General features: G+C 50.2%; 1 protein-coding gene across 1 annotated transcript; it reads right to left on the reverse strand.

Annotated features, from left to right (window-relative positions):
* Positions 1 to 1,460: 1,460 nt before the first annotated feature.
* She (Src homology 2 domain containing E) lies at positions 1,461 to 26,448 on the reverse strand. Its single transcript, XM_052180002.1, has 6 exons — positions 25,651 to 26,448; positions 23,707 to 23,833; positions 8,213 to 8,518; positions 5,810 to 5,951; positions 5,085 to 5,204; positions 1,461 to 2,659 (listed from the first exon to the last, which is right to left on the reverse strand). Exons 1-6 carry the CDS (start codon positions 26,263 to 26,265, stop codon positions 2,476 to 2,478), a joined length of 1,494 nt encoding a protein of 497 aa, XP_052035962.1. The 5' UTR covers positions 26,266 to 26,448; the 3' UTR covers positions 1,461 to 2,475.
* Between the last annotated feature and the right edge of the window lie 1,313 nt (positions 26,449 to 27,761).

Raw genomic sequence — 27,761 nt, forward strand, 5'->3', positions numbered from 1 at the left:
TCTGTTTTCAGGAGTCCCTCTCTAAGTCGATGCCCTGGAACAACGCAGTTTTTACAAATAAATTTTGCTAAGGGAGAAAAAGCAGGCAGCTCTCGAGATGCTCTAGATGTTCACAGCATCTTGAGGGTTCACCAAAAGACAATCTTTCTAGAAAAAATAATCCCTGCCCCCACCCCAGAGACAGAATTGATTCAGAGGAATAAAGATACCAGGAAAATACTTCTTATCAGGAGAAAAAGGACACAAAGCCCAATCATTTGGAGGTCAAGCCTAGAGCTTCAGATCAGCTGTGCAGGCTCACAGGAGCGGTTAGGACACCCTGCTGGGCCTAATTGTTTTTAGAACAGTAGGGTAGGGTACTTTATGCCACCACCCAGCTGTGAGTCCCCTGGCTTCTGTCAGCTTGTGTCACAACCTAAGAAGAAAATAGCAGCTTTAACATTCTCCTCACTGGCCTTCCTCTACAGTATTTTTGCTTTTTATAGCCCCCGTTCCTCTACCATGAAGACTGGACTATATATAAACTCTGTGTCCTCCACTTTCAGTCATGTAAAGGAGATATGGAGGGAGCACGCCCAGGTGTGCTGCAGAGGCCGGGTGACACGACCTGTCAGGCTGGTGTTCATCAGAGCTGCTAGGCATGCGCCCAAATCTTCCTCACCCAGAAACATTTTACGATACACTTACCATTGAAGACAACAGCTCCATTGCCTTTGAAGAGTAAGGCAGGCTAAGCAAAAGATAAGGCTTTATGGCTAGAACGACGAGCTAAAACAGGTTTAACACAGTGGACGACACACATATACAAGATAATAAATGATGGTTAACATTTGCTGGGCAGAATTGTGGCCACTGAAATCTTAAATGAAGAGCCGTGCACTACACACAGTACTGTGAGGGTCGTTGTGCTCCACTGAGGAGAAGCCCCTTTCAATCTTGTAAAACGAAATGTCACACAACTCTTTGGGATCCACTGAAACAGGAGCAACCGCCTGCGTACGTTTCAGTCAGGACAGCCGAGCGAGCGAGGACACTAAGTACGGAGCCGGGCTTTCCTAAGAAATCTGACCAGATTGTTGTTGTTTTGTTGTTGTTGTTTCGGATTTTCAAGATAGGGTTCTCTGTGTAGGCCTGGCTGTCCTGGAACTCACTCTGTAGACCAGGCTGACCTCAAACACACAAACACCCACCTACCTTTGCCTTCTGAGTGCTGGGATTAAAGGTGTATGCCACCACACCCAACTCATGGTTAATATTTTTTGTGTATCTGAGAAGCTACAAATATTCAGCTTCCACTGAGGGTGCTCAGCCCTGGGAACAGTCTGAGATCCAATTTACAAACCTGAGCAAGAAATGTTCCTCCAGTTCTGGTCCAGCTCCTTCCCAATAGCACCTGCACACAGCGTGCCCCTCCTGTGGGATTTCCCACAGTACCCAGATCACAGGAAAACATACAATGATTAGTGACTTAGAGAGCAGCAGAGACTGCCTCAGTCTATAATATCTTTCAAAATGTTTCTGTAGGGTACATATTTGTTTGTTCTGTAGTACATCGGGGTAATCTTTTCAGACCAGTGACTCAGTTCATACAATTGGATCCCAATTTTGTTGTAAAATTTTTTTTTGCCAAAAATACAAAGCAAATCTAATTTCAGAAGAAATCTTAAAGATGATTTTATGCAACAAAAATACACAAAAAGAAAAGCTGTCTGAAGTGTTATATAATATCCAATAACAAAACAGGTGCTGACCTCTGTAGAATTTTTTTTTAAATCAGAAACCAAATCAGAGTACACTTACTAACAATCAGAATTATAGGAAGGACACACTGCTTGATTATATCGGTAACTTTAACCTGGGGGCCTCCGTCCAATTTCTGCTCGTGGTACTGATTTCCTGCGGAAGGCCGGAATGTGCAGAGAAATCAAGAGAGCAAACACTTAGAAAGCCGACCAGCCAGGTAACAGTCTGTGAAGCCCTCAGGTTGTGAATGATGTGAGACGGCCACAGCTGCATTAGGACACGGAGAGAGACAGCTTTTCTGTCCCTCCTTCTTATTTCCCACCGTCCATCCACCTCCTCCCAAGGAGCTCAGACTGAAGGATCTTCCAGCCCATGTGGTCGCTCATAAAGGCCTCAGGGTTCTCCGTTGTGCAGAGGCCAGGCACTCCAGACAGCACCAAGGGACAAGTTCAGAGCTCCCGGGCTCTAGATCTGCCTTTCCTAAGGGTCACACTCCAAACAGAACTCCTGGTCCAAGGGAGAAGGCGGCAGGCAGGCAGGACTTCCTCATGGTAGAGCTACTTGGCAGGGAGAGAAGGAACAGATCGGAAACCACTGTGTCCTGGGCTTCAGACCACAGACTGCCTGACTTCTAGGCGCCAACTCCTGGTCTGCAGCAGCAGGAGTCCTGAGCACGTGATGCTGGCGGGTGCTGATGCCGGCCTCGAGGGAGCCTGGGCCCTTGCTGGGACCTTAGTGCAGCTTGTGCACTGGGTGGAGAAGGGTCATGTGCTCCGCCCCTTTGAAGGGCAGCTTTGCATTGGAGTAATAGTGTACCACTTCAGGGATGCTGTCAAACACAGCGCTTGTCTGGTTCAGTGTGTATTTGTTGTCTTTTGTCTGAGCCACTATGATGTGGACACACCCTTGACTAGTCCTGGAGACAAAAACAAGAAGACATGAATGAGTGAGCAGAGCATCCACCCGGGGGCCGGATTCGCCAGGGGTGGACGGTTCCTCTTCCTGTCCTGCAATTCCTCTAAATAAGCATTCAAGACTCTGGTGGAGGCCAAATGCATGGCGCCCCAACTCCTCGTTTATCCTTATTACACAGGAGTGGTCAGGACTGGGAAAAGCCGAATAAATGTCTTCTGCTGCCCAAATGGAAGCCCCAGTGCACGAGTCCAAGCCTGCGGCCCCTGTACAGCACACACCAACCCTCTCCTCTGTAAAGGATGTGTGCGGTTTCTCCTCCTTTATTCTTCCCAAAAGGAACACAATAATGACAGCAGGAACTGTCCGCTGGCCGTGCCCTCAGGAGGGAAGCCCAGGCCTGGCTGTGTACAGTGACAGCTGGCGCTGACGGCTCAAAGACAGAACCCCAAACACCGCTTCCAGGAGGGAGCACGGTGGCCGTTCCTGGCATTGTCTATGCGGCCCGGCCCAGTTTTTGAGCCCTATTTCTCTTGCGCCCCTCCCCCTCCGTTCCCTTCCAGTCCGATTGTTTCAGCGGCAGGGGCTCAGCTTCCTCAGGAAGGAAGTGCGCTCGGGCTCTCGACAATGATCCTCCAACACAGAGCCGCCGAACTCACCGAGCTAGGAGAATTTCCATGAGACACGGTCTGCCCAGCCCGCCAGGCAAAGTGAGTTCTCTGTGCACAATTAGACAGAGAGCAACGGGGCAGCTCAGCCGGCCTCCTTCTCCAGAAGAGACCAGTGTCAAACACAGCTGGCTTCTGAGTCAAGGGTCCAGCATTCACTAAGGTCCCTCATGCTTACTGGGGAATAAAGAAAAAAGCCTGAAGTTTTCTCTCTCTCTCTCTCTCTCTCTCTCTCTCTCTCTCTCTCTCTGTGTGTGTGTGTGTGTGTGTGTGTGTGTGTGGCGCATGCCTGTAATCCTCTCAGTGGGGAGGCAGAGACAGGGAGATCACATTCTGCATCAATCAGGGCTACAAGCAAGACTGTGACTCGAAAAAGAAAAGGTACAAAAGGATTGATGGCGCACGCCTTTAATCCCAGCTCTCAGGAGGCAGAGGCAGGAGGATTGCAGTGAGTTTGAGGCCAGTATGGTCTACAGATTAAGTTCCACGACAGCTAGGACTACATAGAGAGACACTATATGTCCACCCCCGCCCCCCAAGACAAAACAAAACAAAACAAAAGAATTGTGGTGTGGGGATGGTGCAGGAGCTGTGGTCAGTGGCTCAGCTCTTGGCGCCCACACAGAGGCTCACAACATCTGTAACTCTAGTTCCAGGCGGTCTGGTGTCCTCTTCTGATCTCCATAGGTGCCAGGCATGCCTGTGGCACATATATGTACATGGGGGCAAATGCTCATTAACAAAACATTTTAGAAAACCTTTTAGGGCTGGAGAGATAGCTCAGTGGTTAAGAGCACTGACTGCTCTTCCCGAGGTCCTGAGTTCAATTCCCAGCACCCACATGGTGGCTCACAACCATGTAATGGGATCTGATGCCCTCTTCTGGTGTGTTTGAAGACAGTGACAGTGTGCTCATGTACGTAAAATAAATAATAATTCTTAAAAAAATTAAGTTGTACTGTCTTACTGTCTTTTACATTTTTTTTTTTTTTTTTTTTTTTTTTTTTTTTTTTTTTGGAGACAGCGTTTCTCTGTGTAGCCCTGGCTGTCCTGGAACTCACTCTGTAGACCAGGCTGGCCTCGAACTCAGAAATCCGCCTGCCTCTGCCTCCCAGAGTGCTGGGATTACAGGCGTGCGCCACCACCGCCCAGCCTGTCTTTTTTTTTTTTTTTTTGCACTGTGGGAGACAAACTTAGGGTTTGTGTGTGCTAGACAAGTACTCTACCACTCCAACTCCAGACACTTTAAAAAATTTTATTTGTCTTACATGTTATGGGTCGCCATATCCGTCTGTGTACATGTGTGTGCAGCTCTTACAGAGGCTGGAAGAGGGCAGCAGAACTGGAGCTACAGATGGTTGTGAGCCACCATCTGGGTGCTGGGAATCGAACCCATTCCTCTGGAAGAGCAGCCAGCACTCTTAACCGCTGAGCCATCTCTCCAGCCCTACACTTTCCTTTTTTATCAGGAAGTATTTCTCTTCTACGAGGCCTTAGATTTGGTAATGCGTACTAATGTACGATGGTATGGAAACAAGACCACGACTGTGACCTGTGACCGATGCTGGGTCGTTATCCAGCATCAAGTCTGCATTCTGATCACAGAGTCTCACCCTCTGCTGGCCAAGTAAATGCCTTTGGTTGCCAACCACACCCCTGAGACCCGCCCTCAAATTGCCTCGGACAAGGGAGCCAAGGAAGTAGCCACAGGATGGCCACGGGGTGGAGCCACGGGGTGGAGCCACGGGGCGGAGCACTTACTTGAGCGCGATGGAATACTTGCTGTTGCCCGACTCACTGTTCCGCACCAGGTAAGCAGCTTCTCTGCAGGGCTGTAGTCGGCTCTCAGCCTCAGCTCGGCTGATGGAGCCGTGATACCAACTGAACGGGGAGGAGAGACAAGGCCGTGAGTGTCACGGTGGGGATCCAGACGTAGCATCACCCTGCTGCAGCAAGGCTTGCACAGGGTTTCTGGACGGTGCTCAGCAGGCGGACTAGATTCATGCTCAGAACGGACACCGCACACATTCCTGTGGTCCCCATTTACAAAGCCTTTCCATCAGGCCCAGCCAATCAAGACGGGGAGTGTGTTTGAAACGTTTCCCTCTGGGGCCTGGAGAGATGGCTCAGTTGTTAGGAGCACCTGCTCCTCTTAGAGAGGACCCGGGTCCAGTTCTAGCATTCACCCGGTGGCTCACAGCCACCCACATCTCCATTTCCAGGGGACTCAGTGCCGTCTTCTGGCCTCTTAGGGTATCAGACACTCATAAAATAAAAACAGATCCATCATTTATAAAGAAACAAGCTTCCCTTCAGTGTGGAAGGAGGCTTAAACCTGCTTCTTGAGCTATAAGGCCTTCTATCCTGAACAAACCCACTGTGTTTAGAAGCTCCACCTGGGCAAGAATTCATAAACCAAAGGGATCAACCAAAATGGGCTAGGGGACCCTACAAAGGCTGTGGCAAAGTCAACAGGGGAGACTTACGGTTGCTTTTCCAGGGCCAGACCTGGGTCCACCTTCTCGCCATCACCGTGGTCTGACAGGGTCGGCCTCAAGGTCTTCTGCCAGTGGTGCGGTCTCCCGGCCTCCTCTCTGCCCGGAGGTCGATCAGATCCCTCAAACTGGACTGGAAGGAAGCCATCACTTAACCCTGGAGAGCACGGAGGCCATGCAACCCTCAAAGGAAAAGCTCGCGCCCGCCTCAGCTCAGAGAAGAACATGTCTTCCAGTGACAAGCAGTGTCCCTGGACTGATGGCTGCTGTCATGAACACCCGACTGTGTGGCTAGAGTCTTCATACGACCGCTCCTCTTGCAATTACTCATCAGTAGAAACAGTTTGTGAACAGAAGAGGAGACTCGTGTTTTAGCGTGGACTTTATTCTAAAAACACTTAGAATACGTTTTTGAAAAGGCTACACATACATCCAGAGTGTGACTCTGGTGCTCTCAGCCCTGAACGGGTACCTCTATCACATTCTCTCCTCAAGGCTCAGGGATCCGTGAGGAAGGGGACAGAAAGACTGTAAGAGCCTCCTGTAGAGATGATTTTAATGAAATAGCATTGGCAGACAAGGCAGGCCCCACAGACATGAACTCACAGACCTCAACAGCACACACAAGACCTGCACAAGCTCACGCCGTACAAACTCTCAGCACAGGCAGAGACAGAACAAAACACGGATGGCGTGTTAGCACTGCCGAGCCCCAGGCCAGGCCGAGGCAACCGAGGGTGGCCTGGAACACGCCATCCTCCTCCTGCGACTACTATGTAAGAAGTGCTGGGGTTACAGGCATGCACCACCAACCAGCACACTCATCCTGCTTTTAATTGGATTGGCTGTTAAGGGGGAAAGACACCTTGGAAATTCTAAATCAAAGGCAAAACCAATTCTGTTAAAGCCAAACTATGCCTTGGCAGCAGCAGTTAGAGATGGTTGTGAGCCTTATGTGGGTGCTGGGAACTGAACCAGGCCCTCTGTAAGATCTCTCCAGCATATCCCCACCTCCATTCTCTTTTCTTTTCTTTCTTTCTGTAAGTCTGTTTAACAACTCTCCCTTAAATTACTTAAAAACTTTCACATGATCAGGGTTAGCACCTGTATCCCCGCTGCTAGTGAGGATGAACTCAGGGAGCTTGAGGCTAGCCTGAGCTAACTAAATAAGAGACAGCTTCCCTGGCCCCTCAACAAAAGGGCGGCATTTGAAGATGGGACTCTACCTTCAATTTAGGTTTCACTTTCTAAAGGAATCCATTTATGGCCAGGAACTGTAACATAAGCTTCAAACAACCTAAGAAAATTGAAGCAAAAAAAAAAAAAATTTGCAAGGTTGAGGCTAGCCTGGGCTACATAGTGAGATCCTGTCTCAAAGACAACAAAACTGATCTAGCCTCACTTTCACTCGCAGCCACCGTGGCCCATCAATCTACCTCACCCGAGCCTGTTTCACAGTGAGCACCTTACAGTCTTGAAGAGCAAGTGAGGCCAGGAGGAGTGAGGAAGGCCGTTTCCGATTCCTCAGTTTCAGTGGTGAGGAAAAAATGTAAAGCAATCAAGGCGGCTTTTCCGACAGTTCTGAAGGCATCCGCGCCAGACACAGCCAGACACAGAGGACGGGAGGCTGGGTGCAGCCCTGAACTCCTGACCTTCCCTCCTCCCAGATCCTGGCAGTACAGGCACAATCCGCGCCCATCCATACCTAGTTTCTTAGTTCTCTACCTCAAACACCTTGTTAAAAAAGAGCCTCGTAGGATGGCCAGGTAGCTCAGTGGGTAAAGGTACCTGCCGCCAAGCCTGACAGCCTGGGTTCAAATCCCAGGGGCCACATGGTGGAAGGAGAGAACCGACCCTCACAGGTTGTCTTCTAGTCCACCATGTTACACTCATTGCCACCAACACTCAACAAACAAACAAACGAACGTAATAAAATCGAGACGAAGCGAGGAGCATAAAGGAAATGGACTTGGCGACTGTGAAATCGCCCTCAGTACCAGCTCTGCAATGGGTTATCAGGGTCAAAGCCCCCCCCTGGAGCTGGCCATGGCTGCCAGCCTCTCTCTCTTCCTGCTCCCCTCTCTGAGCCTCTGGTAACTAGTACTCTGCTCCGGATTTCTGAGGACTTTTTCTGGGTATCCACCTGAGTGAGCTCACGCTAGGTGATGGGTATGTTCGCCCCTTGACAGCTATTCAACACACTCAGCCCTGAAAGCCACACTGCCCAGGGAGCGCGTAACACCGCCCAGGGAGCGCATAACACCGCCCAGGGAGCGCGTAGCTCCGCCCAGAGAGCGCGTAGCTCCGCCCAGAGAGCGCGTAGCTCCTCCCAAAGAGCGCGTAGCTCCGCCCAGAGAGCAGTGTTAGGGCGAGCAGCAGGTGCCGCACCCTCACCTGACAGAGCTCGAGCGATCTGCTCCTTCTTCCACTCCCAGGGCTGCTCGTACTCAGCAGCGGGCCGATCGTCCGCCTCTGGCAGCCTGCTGTCGGCTGGCCGCGCCTTCACCTCTGCTGCGCGTTGGCCACCCTCCGAGGGCTCGTAGGGGGTGTCGTAGAGTTGTGGCGGCTTCCCCAGCAGGTCCTTGGAGCCGCGTCTCTTGGCTGTGGCCTCCGCCTTCATGGTCTCCCCTGGCTCACACGGGCCGTCAAGCAGCTGGAGGGCCTTCACCAGCGGATCTTTGGAACCACGGCGTCTGATTTCTGAAAATCAGGCATATGGGTCACATACCGCTCAAATGGACATGGACAGGTGTCGTGCGGCCCACGGGTGACCCATGGGCAACCCAGTTACCCTTGGCTGAGCCAGCTGAATGCTCCAAGACTGGTGTGGGCTGGGCTGGGCTGACTACTCTTCGTCCATGCTGCAGAAGCAAAGGGGAGATACCAGTGTTCTTGGCTACTGCACAACATGCACACAAACCGAAATATCACACTGTCCCCGGACGGTCTGTGCAGTTACCGCGTATCAATTTAAAAAGGCACGTTTGAGAAGAAAACACCTCTCAGCAAGGCAGATGGACCAAGCCTAAGACTGAAGGGTCTGAAGGGTCTGAAGGGCCCTTTTGAGGGTAGTGGAGAAGTGGCCTCTGGGTGGCAGTGTCTAGTGTCTACTCTTGAGTATAGTTTTTCAGTTCTTCTAACACTTCTGGAAGCCCAGATGACAGTATTTTAGAGAAAACCAGCTGTGTACGGTATTGAAGGCATTGTTCACAACACACCAGGAAAGCACCCGTCAGGCTTGGGTTTGTTTTGAGACAAGGTCTCACTATGTAGCCCCAGCTAGCCTGGAATTCACCATGTAGACCAGGCTGGCCTTCCAACTCACAAATCTGCCTGCCTCTGCCTCCTGAGTTCAGGGTGAAAGGTGTGCGCCACCACTGGGGTTCTTCAGATTTGGACGTGTGTAAGTATGGGAGCCAGACACATTCACAACATCTACTTGGGCTAACAATCGAAGGAGAAATCCAAATAAAAGTGCCAAGGTAGGGAATAAAATGTCCTCTCTATTGCCCCTGGAGGCAAGCCCTGTGCTGGGACTGTAATGCTCAAAGCCGTTCTGTGAGGAAAACACTCCTGTGTCCCGTGTTAAAGGGGACGGAAGCGCACAGGGCTAAGGACCAGTGTGCCTCAGGGCTGGAGAGCACAGCAGGGAGCCGCGCTGCGAGCCTTGCTCTGACACCACGCGTGGATGGGCTCCAAGTGGGAGGAAGCTGCTGGAAGAAGAGCTGCCTCTGGAGGGCAAGGCCACTTCCAGTGGGGAAAGCCACGTGAGTGAAGACAGGGAAGCGGGGGACATGGGGTGCATTGCCATCCAGGGGGCGACAGGGACGTTTCAGAGACAGAAGCCAGAGGAAGGCATTGGGCGAAGACCTTAGCTGAAGGAGGGAGAAGCCCTGAGAAGCAAGCTCTGGGGGTCTGTCTCTCTGTCTCTGTCTCTCTGTCTCTGTCTCTCTCTGTGTCTGTCTGTCTGTCTCTCTCTGTCTGTCTGTCTCTCTCTGTCTCTGTCTCTCTGTCTCTGTCTCTCTGTCTCTGTCTCTCTCTGTGTCTGTCTGTCTGTCTCTGTCTCTGTCTCTCTTTCTTAAAAGATTTATTTATTAGCCGGGCGGTGGTGGCGCACACCTGTAATCCCAGCACTCCGGGAGGCAGAGGCAGGTGGATTTCTGAGTTCGAGGCCAGCCTGGTCTACAGAGTGAGTTCTAGGACAGCTAGGGCTACACACAGAAACCCTGTCTTGAAAAAAACAAATCAAAAAAATAAAAAGATTTATTTATTTATGTATACAAGTGATTTGTCTGCCTGTATGCTTGCATACCAGAAGAGGGCACTGAATCGTGAGCCACCATGTGGTTGCTGGAATTGAACTCAGGAGGACCTCTGGAAGAGCAGCCAGTGTTCTTAACTGCTGACCTATCTCTCTAGCCTGTTTCATAACATATATATATATGTGTGTGTGTTTTTTTAATTATATTTTGAATTTTAAAATTTTGAAATATGTTTCATAACATATATATACATATATATGTTATCACACACACACAAACACACACACACACACACACACACATATATATGTATATATATATATATATGTTTCAGATTTCTGTGTTTTTAATTATGTGTGTGTTTCTACAGAAACCAGAAGAGGGCAGATTCCCCAGAGCACCAATTACAGACAGTTCTGAGTCAATGGACTAGGGTTCTGAGAATCAAACTATGGTCCTCTGCCAAAGCAGTCAGTGTTCTTAACTGCTGAGCTATCTCTCCAGCCCCAGCTTTGGTGCTTTTTAAGATATCAGGGTATCATGTAGCCTAGGCTGGCCTGGAGATTGCTATGTAGAGAAAGATGGCTTTGAACTCTAGGACTTTCCTGTCTCAGCCTTCCAAGTGCTAGGATTACAGGTATATGTAACTCATCTGGAAGTGAGGTTTCTTTTAAAAGCAATAACAAAAAAATTTGGATTGTGCTGTGTACAGTGCAAAACCATTTCAAAAATTTGGTTCCTCCACATAGCCCTAGCTGTCCTGGAACTCACTTTGTAGACCAGGATGGCCTCAAGCTCACAGAGATCTGCCTGACTCTGCTTCCTCGGGGCTGGGATAAAAGGTGCATGCCACCACTCCTGGCATTAAAAAAAATCTTAAAAAGGGGGAATAATATATCTGTGAGTCACTTTATGATAGCTCTAACATCATTGTGTAGGATAGAGGAAGTGAGAGAGAGATCTGCCTGGCATTGTAGTGTACAGATAAACCAAGATATAAACCAGACAATTAACAGCTAAACAACTAGCCACTATAGGACAGAGTCAGCAGTGTCTGGTGACTGACCAGCCTGGGCCTAGAGGCCTTACCGGGTCACCAGGACCAAACAGAACCTCTGAAGATCTTGCATATAACTCTTATGTCTGTTAGCATCTATGGAATGTCTGTTCCATTGAAATCTAGCTGACACCTTCTCCTCGGGAAGCCTCTCTTCCCTCCTGGTCCGCTGATGGCCGCCAGAGCTCACAGCTGCCCTGGGCGTCCCCCTCCCATTCACGCCTTGCGCGTGTACCACTGGGGACTTAGTTTTGACACACGTTTCCAACTTGGCAGAGATGGCTGGGGCAGGGACCACTGTGCCTTGCGTATGTTGGCAGGACACACAGGTGTGTAGAGGTGGGATGGCAGAGGACAATGTCCAGCAGAGGACAACGTATGTGTCAAGGACACTCTGGCCACGTGTGGCTGTCAATACTGTGAGAATAAAAGCGACTTGAGAGGAGAGGGCAGCGGATTGGAAGGACAGAGTTGAGGGCAGGTCCAGGGACGGATGGCCGGCAGAAGCAAGGGAGGATGGGAAGAAATGGGCAAGCAAGATGGAGCACAGGACCGCCACGCCCGCAGCGCTGTGGGAGGGTGCCAGGAGGGACCGTCTACAAATTAAAACAAATCGGCAAAGTGATGCTCCCTGGAGGGCTACTGGCTCAGTAAGAGTTCTGTAACAAAGGACAATGAATGGAGAAAGTTTTTTAAAGAAAGCCACTAAATTCAAGAGGGCAAACTTTAACCAGGCATGGAGCTGCTTGCCTTCAGTCTCTCAGGAGACAGAGGCAGGCTGACTTCCGTGTGTCCTGAGCCGGCATGGCTGACAGTGAGTTCTAGGCCAGTGAGAGCTATATACTGAGACCTTGTCTCAAAGTGTGTGGGAGGGTGGGGTGTGAGGGGTGGGGCCGGTGGGAGTGATCACTTATTTCTAGGGTGAGGTTTTGGATCTGTGGGATTCAGGACTCTGTCAGCAACTACCTCTGCCTCCAGTTCCACGCTAATAGACATAAGAATAATATACAGGATCTTCAGAGGTTCCCTCTGGTGAGAGTGACCTGGTAAGGCCCCTAGGCCCAGGCTGGTCAGTCACCAGACACTGCTGACTCTGTCCTATAGTGGCTAGTTGTTTAGTTGTTAATTGCCTGGTCTATACCTGGGCACTCCTCACCTCCACACGACCTGACTTCAATGGTGGGATGCAGTCTGGCAGTCAGATGGGTACAAACCATTAAGATAGTCTAAAAGACAGCTAAACTTGAGCTATCTCTTACCCACTTCTGCTCAGTCCCTGGGGCTAATCTCTCCTGACCTCATCCCTGAACAAAGGACTCATCACTGCACACAGTGAATCTAGCTGGTAGGACCCTCCCTGCTCACCTGACGCCAGGTCAGGGGCCCCAGGCCGTCTGAGCCAGAGCTGTGTCTTTTGTCCTAGCCTCTTGACTTTCAACCCCACGGCTTCTGCTTCATTGCCTATTCTAGACATAGCTATGAAAAACAAGAAACAAAAACACTCTCAGTTCTTGGTTCAGCTGAGATAAGGCTGGCATTTAAAAAAAAGTAAAAGATCCTTTCTCAAGAACTTAAAAAAAGGAAACTCAACACACAAAGGAACCCAGGGGATAGATTTAGAATTTTTAGGTTTCTAATCAGAACTTATTTATGCCCAGTTTAGAAAGTTCTTCTCAAGATCCTGGCTTCAGGACTGGAGAAACAGCTCAGAGCACTTGGGTTTGGTTCCCAGCACCCATATGGAGTCTCACACCATCTGTGACTCCAGTTCCTGACACCGTCTTCTGAACTCCTCAGGTACATGTGATGTCCTTACACACACACAGGCCACACTCATAAAATAAAAGCAAAGAGAAGAAAGTCCTGGCTTGAACTCAGCCCGGAATGAGGTGTATGAACCAAATCAGGAAGACTGAGTCCATCCTTAGGGTAAGTAACCCCAGTCCATCCTTAGGGTAGAGGACCTGAGTCCTCCCTTAGGGTAGAGGTCCTGAGTCCTCCCTTAGGGTAGAGGTCCTGAGTCCTCCCTTAGGGTAGAGGTCTTGAGTCCTCCCTTAGGGTAGAGGTCCTGAGTCCTCCCTTAGGGTAGAGGTCCTGAGTCCTCCTTTAGGGTAGAGGTCCTGAGTCCTCCCTTAGGGTAGAGGTCCTGAGTCCTCCCTTAGGGTAGAGGTCCTGAGTCCTCCCTTAGGGTAGAGGTCCTGAGTCCTCCCTTAGGGTAGAGGTCCTGAGTCCTCCCTTAGGGTAGAGGTCCTGAGTCCTCCCTTAGGGTAGAGGTCCTGAGTCCTCCTTTAGGGTAGAGGTCCTGAGTCCTCCCTTAGGGTAGAGGTCCTGAGTCCTCCCTTAGGGTAGAGGTCCTGAGTCCTCCTTTAGGGTAGAGGTCCTGAGTCCTCCCTTAGGGTAGAGGTCCTGAGTCCTCCCTTAGGGTAGATGACCTGAGTCCTCCCTTAGGGTAGAGGTCCTGAGTCCTCCTTTAGGGTAGAGGTCCTGAGTCCTCCCTTAGGGTAGAGGTCCTGAGTCCTCCCTTAGGGTAGATGACCTGAGTCCTCCCTTAGGGTAGATGACCTGAGTCCTCCCTTAGGGTAGATGACCTGAGTGCTCCCTTAGGGTAGAGGTCCTGCTCACAAGGAAATTTCAGTCGAGGTACAGTGCATTGGAATAAGGTACAGAGATTGGCATCTTCAGTTATGTGTGCAGTGTTTGTTTACGTGGGGTCCTCCTGATCCCTCCATTTGAAACCGAGCCAACTGAAAAGCACAGCGCTGAAAGCACTCCTTCCTTGCCTGGCCCAGGATTGGAGATATTGGTAAAACATCGTTTGAAACAATGTTTAATTGGGCGGAAAAGAGGCTAGACACCTCCCCCTTCCAGGGCATTAACCTTCAGTCCATTCCAACACCTGGCTGTCCCCAACCTGAGGCGCCATAGAAACAGAAACAATCACAGGGCTGCAAGCCGACCCGTCCGTCCCGGGGAGAACAGCCCCCATGTGCAGAGCTGGCGCCAAGAGGAAATGAGCCCGAGAAGGAAGCAGGAAACGGCAAGAGGAAGCTACACCCTGGCTGCCGATAGAGGCCATTTACTGCGGCAGACATCGGGGTGCTGTGGTTGGGCAGCAGATAAACACCCCTGGGCAGCCTCTCTGAGACGGGGCTGCCCCAAACCCGGGAAAACGGCCGCTGATTGGTACGAAGCCTAACGGGGGCTGGAAAATTTCCCTTTCCAACCGTATGAAGCCATTTACGTACAAGGCAGAAGGCCAATGTTTCTTAATTAACAAATTTGATTTTTGCAGGGTCCAGGTTGACTTCTAAGTTGCAGTGATCCTCCTGCCTCAGCTTCCCAGAGACTAGGACTACCGGAGTGTATGTATAAGCACACCTGGCAACAAATTTTACTGCTATTATCACCCTGTATTATCCAGACTTCTCTTTAAAAAATAGGATTCTCTTTCAACAGTCAAACTGACTATGTTTTCTGGGCGGGCGTATCACCAGTGTATCATGCCCGGAGCCTCACAGACGCCTTGGTGTCCCTGATTCTGGTTGTTGGGCCTCTGCCCTGCAGGGCACTGTGTGGAGGAGAGCCCAAGGTCATTTACTGTACCTTACTTCATGTGTATCTTTATGAAAAAAGATTTCTTGACATTTTTTTTAATTAAAAAAATTGGATTTATTTTTATTTTATGTGTCTGAATGTTTTGCCTACACAGTTGTGCACCATGAGTGTGCAGTGCCTATGGCAGCCAGAAGAGGGCGTCAGATGCTATGGCCGAATAAGTTACAGACAGCACAGCGAGTGCTCTAAATCACTGCGCCATCTTCCCAGCCATAGAAGTAGTCATTTAATTATGATTCTAAATAACATCTTTCCCACAGTCCCTTTTATGTTTCCAAAATCACTAAACATGCAGCCTCACGAAGCTCTCTTTTCCTCTTGGAGTCAGGAACCAGGCTGCTACACACCTGTCTGACTTGGATTTTCTACCAGGGCTCAAGCTCCTAACAGCTAACTCAAGATACTCAACAAAGGCAGATACAGTTCAGATGCACTGACATTTCCCGAGGAGGAGAGACAGATCAAAGTTTGGGCTGGGGTGTGGTCAACAGCAGAGTGCTCTGGACAGCTGTGAGGCCCTGGCTTCAATCTCCAACATCAAGAAAAATCCAAGAATTCACATGGATTTCTTCTACAATAGTTTTTAACATGCGGACCCACACCTTGAGGTTGTCCTTCAGACCTGACTATTTAAACAAACCAATAACATCACTTGGAGGGAAAACAAAATTTTAAAAACAATTTTTGTCAGGAGTTGAATAGTCAAAGCGACAGGCTGCCACATGCCCCGGGGTCTCTCCTTTCCACCCAGTGATCTGGACAACTTATTCATTCTTCTGGACCTAGATTTCCCTGACTGCTTAGCAGGACCTGCTGCTACACCAGTGCCGGAGGAGTTGGTTATTCCGCAGGCAGTTCGGTAGCTGGAAGCCTTGAGTAGAAGTGTAGGTAACAGCTCCTGCGGGGAGAATCCTTCCGCTAACTGACAGTGAGACAGCCTGAGAAACTCCTGAGGACCTGCCTGCTGTGGAAGGTTCAATTTACGAGGCTAAAAGCCTCTCACTGCTATATTACACCCAATAAATGTATCAGTTGCTCAGGGAAAATACTCTTGTAACTTAGCAGAAAAGCAGCAGGTTTATGGTAATCATACTTACCCTGCCCTGTCACGGGTTCTCATTAACAATCCTTTAGATAAATCCCAAGAAGAATGTACTTGTAAATTCTTAAGTTCTGCAAGTTAAAAGTTTCCAGAGGAACTTATCACATTTCTCTCTCCCTGTTTTTATATCTTCTTAAAAGAACATTTGTTTTTATTTATTTGTATATATATATGTGTGTGTGCCAGCAGAGGCCAGAAGGTGCTGGATGCCCGACGCTGACTTACAGGTGTGAGGCTCAAAGGCCGTGAATACCCTTAACCGCTGAGCTATCCTTCCATATGCACTCTCCCCAGGCCCCACCGCCCGGTTTTGACAGGGTCTTGCTCTGTATTTAGGCCAGGCTAACCTGGAACTTCTGTACCCAGTGATCCTCCTGCTTCAGCCTCCCAAGAAGTGAGATTATAAATGCAAGTCACAACACCTAGTTAGTTATTACATTTTTCATCAATGTATTTTCTTCCTTCCTGGTGTTAAATATGTTTTCTCATGTTTCGATGGGGCAGGGAACATGGGGTCCTGTTTCCTATGCCTGCACAGTCCGCACTGAGCCGAGTTCATAGTAAATAAATGCTAAGGACTATTTGTGGAGCATTATAGGGTACCGGCATGGACAGCATGCTTTATGCCCAAGGTACTGACGTCTTTCTTCAGTGTCGGGAATTGAACCCACGACCTTATGCATGCTAGGTAAGTGTGCTACCCCTGAGCTAAATATGAATCTCCAAGACGCCGTTAAAGCCACATGTTGCTTCCACTCCACAGGTTGGGAATGAAGCGTACAGGCCGGCACACAGGTCACAGCACAACTCATCGCCTCAGCACATTTCCAAAACCCAAACAAACCAAAGCTCCCAGTCTTTCCTGGGATAGGTGGCATATTTCTGGGTTTAGGGAAAACAGAGGCAGAGCATTTGTCTAGTGTGTGCTGAAGCTCTGGCTAGATCTCATCTCCGCATGAATGCACAAACCCACAAAACAGAAAGGTGGGAAACTTCTGGCCTTAGGCTTGTCAAGCTGGCTGCAAAGGACAAACCAGATCTTAAAGGGTGAAAGGCGAAACTGGGCCTCTCACCCCAGCTCCCAGGAGGCAGAGACAAGAGGATTTCTGTGAGGTGGAGGGCCAGACTGGTCTACATTATGAGTTCCAGGCTAGTCCAAGTTACAGGGTGAGACCCTATCTTTGTGATGCATGCATATACATATATGTGTATAGTATATTGCTATGCATATTTAAAGAAGAAATGTATGGGGTGTGATGGCACACGCCTTTCATCCCAGCACCTGGGAGGCAGGTGGATCTCTGTGAGTCTGAGGCCTACAAAGCAAGCCCACGACAGCTAGAGGCTACACAGAGAGTCTCTGTCTCAGAAAAACCCAAAAACAAAAGAGAAGAGGAAGAAGGAAACGAGGAGGAGAAGAGAGAGGAAGAAGAGGAGGAAGAGGAGGAGAAGATGTTAACTCAAACTAAAGAGAAAAGCATTGTGTTTTTAGACTACTGATTTAAAAATTAGTAATTTTAAACTTTATCTTTCTTTTGAGACAGGGTTGCACTATCTGGACCAGAGCTCTGAATATAATACAGGGTGGTTGTTAACTTAACCCTAACCCTGCTTTGCCTTCTGTGTGCTGGAATGTAGGCCTGCAGAACCACACCTTGTTTGAAGTAATTTATATTATTAATACATTTGAACTAACAATTGAACAAGTTAATCTTATATTTTTAATTTGATATATCCATACTATTTAGAAACAAAGAAAAGAATTTAATAAACACTCAAATATTAAACACTAATTTCTTTTTTTGAAATAGGCTTTCTCTGTGTAGCCCCGGCTGTCCTGGAACTTGCTCTGTAGACCAGGCTGGCCTCGAACTCAGAGATCTGCCCCTCTGCCTCCCAAGTGCTGCTGGTGGTGGCACGTGGCACGAGCCACCATGCCTAGCTCACTAAATATTCTTACATTTATCTTTTTCTTTTTTTTTTTTTTTTGAAGATAGGGTCTCATTATGTGCCCCTGGCTAGCCTAGAACTTGCTTTGTACACCAGGCTGTCCCTGAACTCACAGAGATCAATTTGGCTTTGTCTGTCAAGTGCTTGAATTACAGATGTGTGCCGCCATGGACAGCTTATTATATTCAATCTCATATTGGATTTATTTATTTAGTTAGTTTTTTCAGACAGGGTTTCTCTGTGTAGTCCTGACTGTCCTGGAATTCACTCTGTAGACCAGGCTGGCCTCAAACTCAGAGATCCACCTGCCTCGGCCTCCCAGAGTGCTGGGATTAAAGGTGTACACCACCACTGCCCCAGGCCTATATTGGGCATTTTCAAGTTTGGTAGGTGAGTGGGGGAGTAAGAACTCAGTGTGTAGCCAAGGCTGGCCCTGAGTTCAATATCCTCCTGTCTCAGACTCTCAAGTCTTGGGATCTATGGTACATGCTGCTACCCCAGGCTCAGTTTTTACTTTGGTTTATCACAGGAATCTGAGCAGAGAGCAGGCCTGCTTCGGGCCAAGTTTGCAGTGCCTTTGCAGGGATTATTTTAAATATGTCTTTCAGAGCCTGTGGCACTGGGAATAGAACACACAATTTTGAGTGGCAGGTTTCAACTCAAATTCTTCACCTGTCTCTGAAAAACATCTCATGAAATCAGGTGGGAGATCGCAATCCCACAAGCCTGTAATCTTAGCCCTTGAGAGACTGAAGAAGGCAGGCAGCAGTGAGTTCAGGGCGGCAGCGGTGCATGTGAGCCGATCTCTCAAAATGAACGCAGCGCAAAGCCAACCAAATCACAACCCAAAGAGCAGGCTTAGAGGCTCGTGCCGGTAACGGTAACGGTAACGGCAGGACTGGAGAGGCCGGAGCACAAGAATGGCTTTAAATTCAAGACTGGTCTGGGTCACAGAGAGAGCACACCTTGCTAAGTGTGGTGGCCCGTGCCTTTAAGCCCAGAACTCAGGAGGCAGAGGCAGGTGCATCTTTGGGTTTGAAGCCAGCCTGGTCTACAGTGTTCCAGGTGAGTTCCAGAACAGCCAGGGCTACACAGAGAAACCCTGTCTTGAAAAACAAACAAAAACATGTTTAAAAATCAGTGAGTCCCACTTGGGAGGGAGAAGAAAGCAATCACCCATGGGGGAGGGAGGGAGGGAGGGAGGGAAAGTGGACAGGGCGGGAGGGAGTGGGGGAGGGAAAGTGGACAGGGCGGGAGGGAGTGAGGAAGGGAAAGTGGACAGGGCGGGAGGGAGTGGGGGAGGGAAAGTGGACAGGGTGGGGGGGAGTGGGGGAGGGAAAGTGGACAGGGCGGGAGGGAGTGGGGGAGGGGAACCTGATCTGGTACTGGGTGAGGGAAAAGGACCGAAGCCCTGAGGGCCAGCGGAAAGCATGGAAACAGGCCACCTTAGGAGGTAGGAGGTGGGGGACCCTCCAGAATGCACCAGAGACCTGGGAGGTGAGAGACTCTCAGGACTCAAAGGGAGGGACCTTAGATGAAATGACTGACAGTAGGGAGAGGGAACTTATAGAGCCCACCTCCAGCAGGAAGACAGGGCATCAAGTGAGTGAGGGCATCCCACAGTCACAACTCTGACCCGTAATCGTTCCTCTCTGAAAGAACTACAGGGATGGAAATGGAGAGGAGCCTGAGGAAAAGAAAGTCCAGCAACAGGACCAAAGTGGGATCCAGCTCAAGGAGAGGTGCCAAGGCCTGGTACTATTACTGAGGCTATGGAGCGCTCATAAAAGGGACCTAGCATGGCCGCACTCCAAAAGACCCAACAAGCACCTGAAAGTGTCAGTGCAAATATTTGCACCCAACAAAGACAGAAGCAGCTGACTCCTGTGGTGAATTAGGGAAAAACTGGAAGAAGCTGAAGAGAAGGGCGACCCTGTAGGAGAACCAGCAGTCTCATTTAATCAGGACCCCCGAGATCTCAAACACTGGACCACCAAACAGGGGCAACATACAGCTGGTGCTGATATGAGGCCCCCAACACACATACAGCAGAGGACTGCTGGGAGAAGATGCACCTAACCCGCAAGAGACTGGAGGCCCCAGGGACTTTAGAAGTCAGGTGAGGTGAGGGGTGGGGACATCCATGTGGAGACAGGGGCTGGGGAGGAGGTATAGGATGTGGAGCTGTCAGAGGGTAGATGGTACGGGGGGCGGGGGGGGGAGAATAAAATATGGAGTGCAAAAAATAAATGAATAAATTAATTAATTAATTAAAAAATCATAGTGAGCAGATCTTGTCTCTTGGGGGAAAAAGTGTGTGTTTGTGTGTGTCTGTGTGTGTATGTGTGTGTGTGTGTGTGTGAGAGAGAGAGAGAGAGAGAGAGAGAGAGGTGGGGGGGAGAAATGGGGGAGATGGCTTGGCAGGTAAAAAGGTATGCTTCTAGTTGACCCAGGTTCAATTCCTTCTCCCACATGGTAGGAGAGAACAGACTCCTCCAGGTTGCCCTCTGACGTCCACACAGGAACTGTGGCAGGCACCCGACCCATCTATGAAATAGTCTCGCATGAAGTTCTCTGAGCTTGTTTCTCACCTAGTAACAGCATGGATATGGTTACAGTCCTTTTAGAGAGAGCTTTTGGGGTCAAGAAAGAAAGTGGTGGGGCAGTGGTGGCGCACTCTTTAATCCCAGCACTTGGGAGGCAGAGGCAGGCAGACTTCTGAGTTCGAGACCAGCTTTGTCTACAGAGTGAGTTGCAGGACAGCCAGGGCTACACAGAGAAACCCTGTCTCAAAAAAACCAAATAAAAAAAAGAAAGAAAGAAAGAAAGAAAGAGAGAAAGAAAGAAAAATAGAAAAAGAAAAATAGAAAAGAAAGTGGAACTGGGACTGCTGTTCAGTCGCAAAACACTGGTTTTCCTGTGCTCAAAGTTGTGGGTTCAAACCCAAGCACAGGGGGAAGGGGGGCATTAAAGAGGCAGCTGCTCTTCTGGGCACTTCCCAGCCCTTCAAAGAAGCTATTTTTCCTTTCTTTTCCTTTCTTTTGTTTTTATTTGGTGGGGTTCTGTGTTTCAAGGCAGGGTTTCTCTGTGTAGCCCTGGCTGACCTAGAATAACTCTAGACGGGCCTTGCCTGAACTCAGAGACCGCCTGCCTCTGCCTTCCTGGTGCTGGCACCACCAAGGCCCCATAGAGATACTTTTTGTAGTGGTCAGAGGTTATCACACTCCTGGTTCAAAGAAAGAACAAATGTCTGAGGGGTGCTGACACCCAAAGGGGCCTCGCTAACACAACTGCTCACCCAAGGCTCGGGACACAGAGAAGGGGAGGAAAGACTGTAAGGGTCAGGGGCCAGGAGGACTGCTGTGTGAGAGTGGAGGACTGCTGGGAGAGAGTGGAGGACTGCTGTGTGAGACTGGAGGACTGATGTGTGAGAGTGGAGGACTGCTGGGAGAGAGTGGAGGACTGCTGTGTGAGAGTGGAGGACTGCTGTGAGTGGAGGACTGCTGTGTGAGAGTGGAGGACTGCTGTGTGAGAGTGGAGGACTGCTGTGTGAGAGTGGAGGACTGCTGTGTGAGAGTGGAGGACTGTTGTGTGAGAGTGGAGGACAGCTGTGTGAGAGTGGAGGACTGCTGGGAGAGACTGGAGGACTGTTGTGTGAGAGTGGAGGACTGCTGGGAGAGACTGGAGGACTGCTGTGTGAGAGTGGAGGACTGCTGGGAGAGACTGGAGGACTGTTGTGTGAGAGTGGAGGACTGCTGGGAGAGACTGGAGGACTGCTGTGAGAGACTGGAGGACTGCTGTGAGAGAGTGGAGGACTGTTGGGAGAGACTGGAGGACTGTTGTGTGAGAGTGGAGGACTGCTGGGAGAGACTGGAGGACTGCTGGGAGAGAGTGGAGGACTGTTGGGAAGACTGGAGGACTGCTGTGAGAGAGTGGAGGACTGTTGGGAGAGACTGGAGGACTGCTGTGTGAGAGTGGGCCTGGCAGGGATGCTGCACTCCTGAACTCTCAGCAACTGTGGCTGCCCGCTCAGCACCACACCAGGAAACACATCAGCGTGGCAGGGGAAGGGCTTACAAGTTATCCATGGCCCCACAGGTTGAGAAGCTACAGGAAATCCATCGCTGCTGAAAGAGGAAGAGTCAGTTGCAATCGGGGGCAAGCCCTAGGCATGGTGCCCGTGCCCAGTCAGCCTTACACCCACGTGCGTGGGAGAACACTAATCAGATGCAGTAGGTTTTATGTATATAATATTTATTTATAGTTGTACATATATGTAACCTATTCTATATTGTAATAGAAAAAGAGGTCATGCATTTGAGAGGAGTGGGGTGTGGACACAAGGGAGAGGCGGGTGTGACCATAATCACACTTACGTATGATATTCTAAAAATAAATAAAAAGTAAAAGAATAAAAAGGAAAGAAAACACTTTTCCTTGGTCATATGTAAAAGCCAATCCTTTCCCTCAGTCCTTCTAAGTCGCTGATATTTTGTAAAAGTGACTAATTTCGTTTTCACTTCCTTTCATTCACAGATTTCATTAGGGGCCACAGTCCAGTGACCTGCAGGGTCACAGCCTGGCCAGGGCACACCCTCCCCAGAGTGGTGCCTTATCTCTGTGAGCAGGGAAGCAGGAAACAGAGCAGGGCTTTCCTGTCGCTCGCTACAGCCTGTCTTGGCTTTCCAGGGTGTGACAGTCACCCCTCTGCAGGGCCTGGCTTGCCCTGCTGCAGCTGGGCAGCTCTCCCATGTGCTTCACCGTGAGAAAGTCTTCCATGTGTGAGAGGATGCGCCACAGTCACACTCCGCAACCGCAGTTTGCTTATGGGTGTTTAAGGAATGATTGTCCCTTAAACAATCATTTTACTTTAAAATTCCCAAGGAAATCTGAACAAGTGGTTTGATGTTTTGCTTGAGAACCAACCACTTATGACAGCGTTGGCTTAGCCCACAGGCTGGCATGGCTTGGGCTTGAAAAGCGACGAGATCAGCTTGGTTTCGTGTGATTTGCTCTGAATGGCCGACAGTGATTGTTAATTAATTATTCCCCAGGAATTAATTGTTTTGTTTTAATATTAAAGAACTTGAGATAAATCTTCTACCATGATATAAAAAAATTAAATTACGCCTGCAAATGTTTATTAATTGAATCCCTTAGGTATATATGTGTACTGACTTTTGACTCCCATTAGGAATACTAATACTTTTGAATGTGGCTAAGAATTGTAACTCAGCTGCTTAAAGCTGAAGACCATGAGCAGAGGGGCAGCTCAGCGGGTGAGGGCATCTGCCACAGAGCCTGACCTGACAACTGAAGTTTGCTCCCGGGACCCACAAGATGGGAGAGAACTGCATCCCACAAGTTGTCTTCTGACCTGTCCTCACTCATGGCACGTGCACGCCCAAATCAAACGTAATAAACGATTTTAGAAGACGGAAGCTGCATCCTGATAGACTCTCAGATGCCCGCTTGCACAAAATTAGAGAAACAAAACGTCAAATTCTTAAAACTCTGAAAGACACTAAGGACATTCCGAAAGTTTCCCTTTAAGATTTGGATCTAGCTTCTGTTTCTTCCAGTCAGCAGGACCTAGTTAAATTGCTCTCTTAACCAGATCTATCCATCTGTCTGTCTGTCTGTCTGTCTGTTTGTCTCTATCTTCATCTCTCTTGGTTTTGTTGTTGTTTGGCTGGTTTCTTTTATTTTTTAAGACAGGTCTCTCTACATAGCCCTGGATGTTCTGGAACTCACTATGTAGACCAGGTTGGCTTTGAATTCATACAGATCCTCCTGCCTCTGCCTCCCAAATGCTGGTATTAAAGGCATGTGTCACCACGCCTAACCGTGGTTACCATTCTCTAACACTCAGAATGAGGCTGCTGGTCCCACCCTCACGCACCTGTTATCATCTGCTGGGCATCGTACGGTTCCATGTAGCCGTCGTTCTCACCCACTCTCTCGGCATCCCTTTGACCTTTGGTCCGTTTGGCGTCATATGGGTCAGCGTAGTCCTCTAAAATGATGACCTGACCAATAAGAAAGGACAGTTGCTAAGGATTTCCAGACTCGGAAAAATAGCAACTGCATTGAAATGGCTGCTGAAATCTCCTACAGGCTCAAGGAGTCAACATCTCTCTTCAGTTCTCACAATTTTAGTACTTGATCATATGTCTCTGTCAGACAAACTTTTTTTATGGTACTTGACTTTAGACAATTTACCTAAAGGCTTGCTTGTGAGTTAGAGGATGGCAGGTGGGGAGGGGGGGTGGGCAGTATCTGTGGCGGCAGTGCATAAAGATCTGCCACTCGCTGTCAGCTCCAGTCTTCCCATCTCCTCGCAGCTACGCATCACAGTCGCAGTGAACCAGTCACCTCACAGTACTGAGTTGAGTCAAAGAGTACCTAAGACCTACTTCTTGGCCTCAGGGAATTTTTTACAAGCTCCAAAGAGACAGGGTTCACAACTTAGCACTGAACAGTAGTACTGCAAAAGTTCCGACTTCTGTAATTTTCAGGGAGAGAGTGATTCAGTGGCTATAGAACAGACAGAATTTTGATGACATTGGTGTCCACCATCCCAAAATCATAGGGTGCCCTGGGAGTAGCACTGTGTGCATAGCCCTTCTGTTCTGTGGAGGCTGGCTGGGAACCCTTCTCAGGGAGGAAGCTGGAGGCCTGCTCCACAGTCTGGCAGAATGGTCTCTTAAAAGCTCGTGAAGCACTACCAGAGCTCAAGAAAAGAATTCAGACAGTTAAGGGAGAAGTGAAGACAGGGACAGACTGGATGACGGTGATTAGCACGCACTCCACCCAGGTCTCCTTGTCAGCTGCTGCATGTGCTACAGCTCAGACACAGCCAGGGAGCCAGGCTGTGACACTCACACAGTCCTTGGCTTTAAGGTGCAGTGAGGTATACCACCCAGTTATATGTGAGCTGTTTCCACAGCCATCTCCCTATGACTCTGCCTGCCACAGGATAGACACACTAAGCATCTCTGCAAACGCCTGAATGAAAAAATGAACAGAGGTATATGCCGCCTTACAGAGACCACAACATCCTGGCTGTCCATCAAGGCAGCTTGTTTCCAGAGCAAAGTAATGGCCCTCACCAGGAAGGGCTTGCTCGGGCTGAAGCCTGAGATCTGGCTGGGAGCTCTTCTCTCTGCCATTTCTCACAGGAGAGAGAGAAACCCAGCTCTGCTCTATAAGGATGGAGAGAAAGGTTCACCTTTCCCACACTGGACAGTACCCAGAAGCCCTCTGGTGACGAACATGCAGGAAACACCTTCTTCTCTCCTGATCTGTAATTTCCTTAAAGACATTTCCTTGCTGTGGACTCTCCCCCGCCCCACCCCTTAGTGTCCGTGCACTTACTTTATGGCTACAGTACAGCCATGGCCACAGAATGAATGGGAATGACTTGGCAGTGCTGAAACTCTGAGTGGCTGGAACTCGAGCTTCACAGTTTACAGGCTACCGATATTTTGCACGCTCAGGCGGTGTAAGCCTTACAGACGTCTAGCTTGATAGACCCTTTGATGTCAAACATGAAAACAAGAACCAAAGTACACCACACCCATAAAAAAGGTCCATTTCTTTCCCTTCCCTTCAATTGCTCTTTGAAACAACTAACAAAAACCAACCACAACAAACCTTTCTGTCAAGGTCTCCAGCGATTTTTGAAGAGTCACTTGGGAGTCAGAATGGATACAGGGGAGGACCTTAGAAAACATCTTCAGCTTCACTTATGCATGATGAATATTGGGGTTCATCGGGTTCCCGTGAGTCCTCCCCCTCAGCCAGTTCCCCAAATGAGAGGTGGGTAGAGATGGTGTATCCTTACCGTGTCTTGCTGCCTCATTATCTTGGCCTTGTCCAGCTCGGGGCCCAGGGAGGACGGCGAAGAGGACGCAGAGGAAGAGGAGCTGCTGGAGCTGCTGGTGCTGCCACCGCCCGAGTAGGCGCTCTTACCGTTGTTCTTCTCCTGCGTGTCCACCTTGATGAGCCTGCTGATGTAGGTGCTGCAGCCCGCGCTCTTGGCCACCGCGCCCCTGTGGGGCTCCTCCTCGGTGGCGGTGACTGTGGTGGTGGCCGTGACCCGTGAGTTCTTACGGCCTTTGCCAGCAGCGGCCTGGATCAGACCCTGCAGGCTGTCCCGGGACAGCCGACTGTCCTTCGGGGGTCCGCTGCCCGCTCTGCTGCTCCCCAGCTCGGCCGCTGAGTTCTTGCGGCCCTTGCCCGGGGTGGGCGCCGCGCCGCCGGTCTCCGAGTTCTTGCGCGGCTTGCCGCCGGTGCCCCCGGGCCGGGCGCGCTCCGACGCGGTCTTCAGAGTAAGCGGGAACTCCTTGAACCACTTCGCCGCCATCAGGGGGCCCGGGAGCGTCGAGGCGGCGGAACAGAGGAGTGAGGAGGCCCAGCCGAGACACCGAGGGGCACCAGGGGCCGAGGGCCGCCGCATTCCCCGGGGCTGGGCGCTGGAGGCCGCCGCGAGGCTCCCGGCCGCTAGACGCGCGCTCGGCAGGGTGGGACCCACTCGGCCCGAAGCTGGACGGGCGCGGTGACCGGACGGCCGTGTCCTCTGCGCTCCACCGCCTGGGGCCGCCGGGCGCCGGGGCTTCCCCTGCTTTTCCTCCCGAGGTGGGCGAGGCCGAGCCCACGGAAGCCCCCGGCAGCCCTGCCCACCCTCCCAGGGACGACAGCGGCCGCAGTGCCACGGTGCCCGCCCCACGGACGCACCGGACGGAGGACGGACGCGCCCCTCCCTCGCCGGCGCCGGGGCCCCCGCGTGCGCACCGAGCCCCGCTTTGCAGTCGGGACGTGTGCGGGGATCGTGGCCAGCAGTCGCGCTCAGGGAAAATGGTCGGGGGCGCCCGTGTGGCTTCCCTTGCTCTCCGGTTCCGCACGGTCGTCCGGGGAGCGGTCTTCCCTGGGCGCGTGGAACCCGGTGCCGGCCGCGGGCGAAGGTATCGCTCTGACTGCGGGACCAGAGAGGGGGGTCCCCCCACTCCAGGCACTCTTGGGAGAAGAACTTGGTGGCTCCGACTTGCTCTCTCCTGCAAAGGCGCCCCAGCGCGCGCTCGCAGTACTAGGTTCTCTCCTTTTTTCTCTTTCCTCAAAGCAATTTCAAAGTTTTGTGTTATTAGTGTTGTTGAAAAAATTAAATATGAAAAAAGATTAAATATGAACGTGAAACGAAATCTTTTCGTTTCAGATACCAATCGCCGGCAGTTGCTTACAAGTCTTCGCTGGTTGACCTGAGTGCTTTTGAGACAGAAAATGTATCTTTTTCTCTTTCCGGATACAACCCGAAAGCCCTAAGCTAGCTTGACCTGGTTCTCTCTTATGGTGTTGCTGTTCTTCTTCTTCTTCTTCCTCCTCCTCCTCCTCCTCCTCCTCTTCCTCCTCCTCCTCCCTCTCCTCCTCCTCCCCCTCTCTCCCTTCTCCCTCTCTTTTCCTCCTACTCGCTCCTCCAATAGCATCCTATGTAATCCAAACTTGCCTCCGATTCTGTGAATTAGAGGACAACTTTGAATTTCTACGGGATGTCACAGGGTGTCACCGCTGTGAGTTTCATGTGGTGCTGAGGATGGCAGCCAGGACGTGGTGCATTTTAGACAAGCACTCTCCCAACTGAAGTACCATCTTCAGCCCCATGCAGCTTTTGATAGACTGATTACTGGCCTCAGGTGTAATTCTCTCCATCCCTCCTATCCATCCTTTTTTCAACTACCAAGAGATTACAGTTAGTCTGCTCTGCCCCTTTTCACTCAAACTCTAATAAAATTGTCTTCTAACCTCAAAGTAAAAGATAAAACAATAACAACAACAGCCCTGAGTGTGGTACAGAGCCTTTATGCAGCAGGTTTGAAAACCCAAACCACCAGCTGTGGGGGGTGGGGGTGGGGTGGGGGGGGTGCGGGGACTGGATAGCACCAGCCACCTTAGCTTGGGGAT

This window comes from Apodemus sylvaticus, chromosome 4 (genome assembly GCF_947179515.1).
Source record: "Apodemus sylvaticus chromosome 4, mApoSyl1.1, whole genome shotgun sequence".
NCBI classification, from domain to species: Eukaryota; Metazoa; Chordata; class Mammalia; order Rodentia; family Muridae; genus Apodemus; species Apodemus sylvaticus.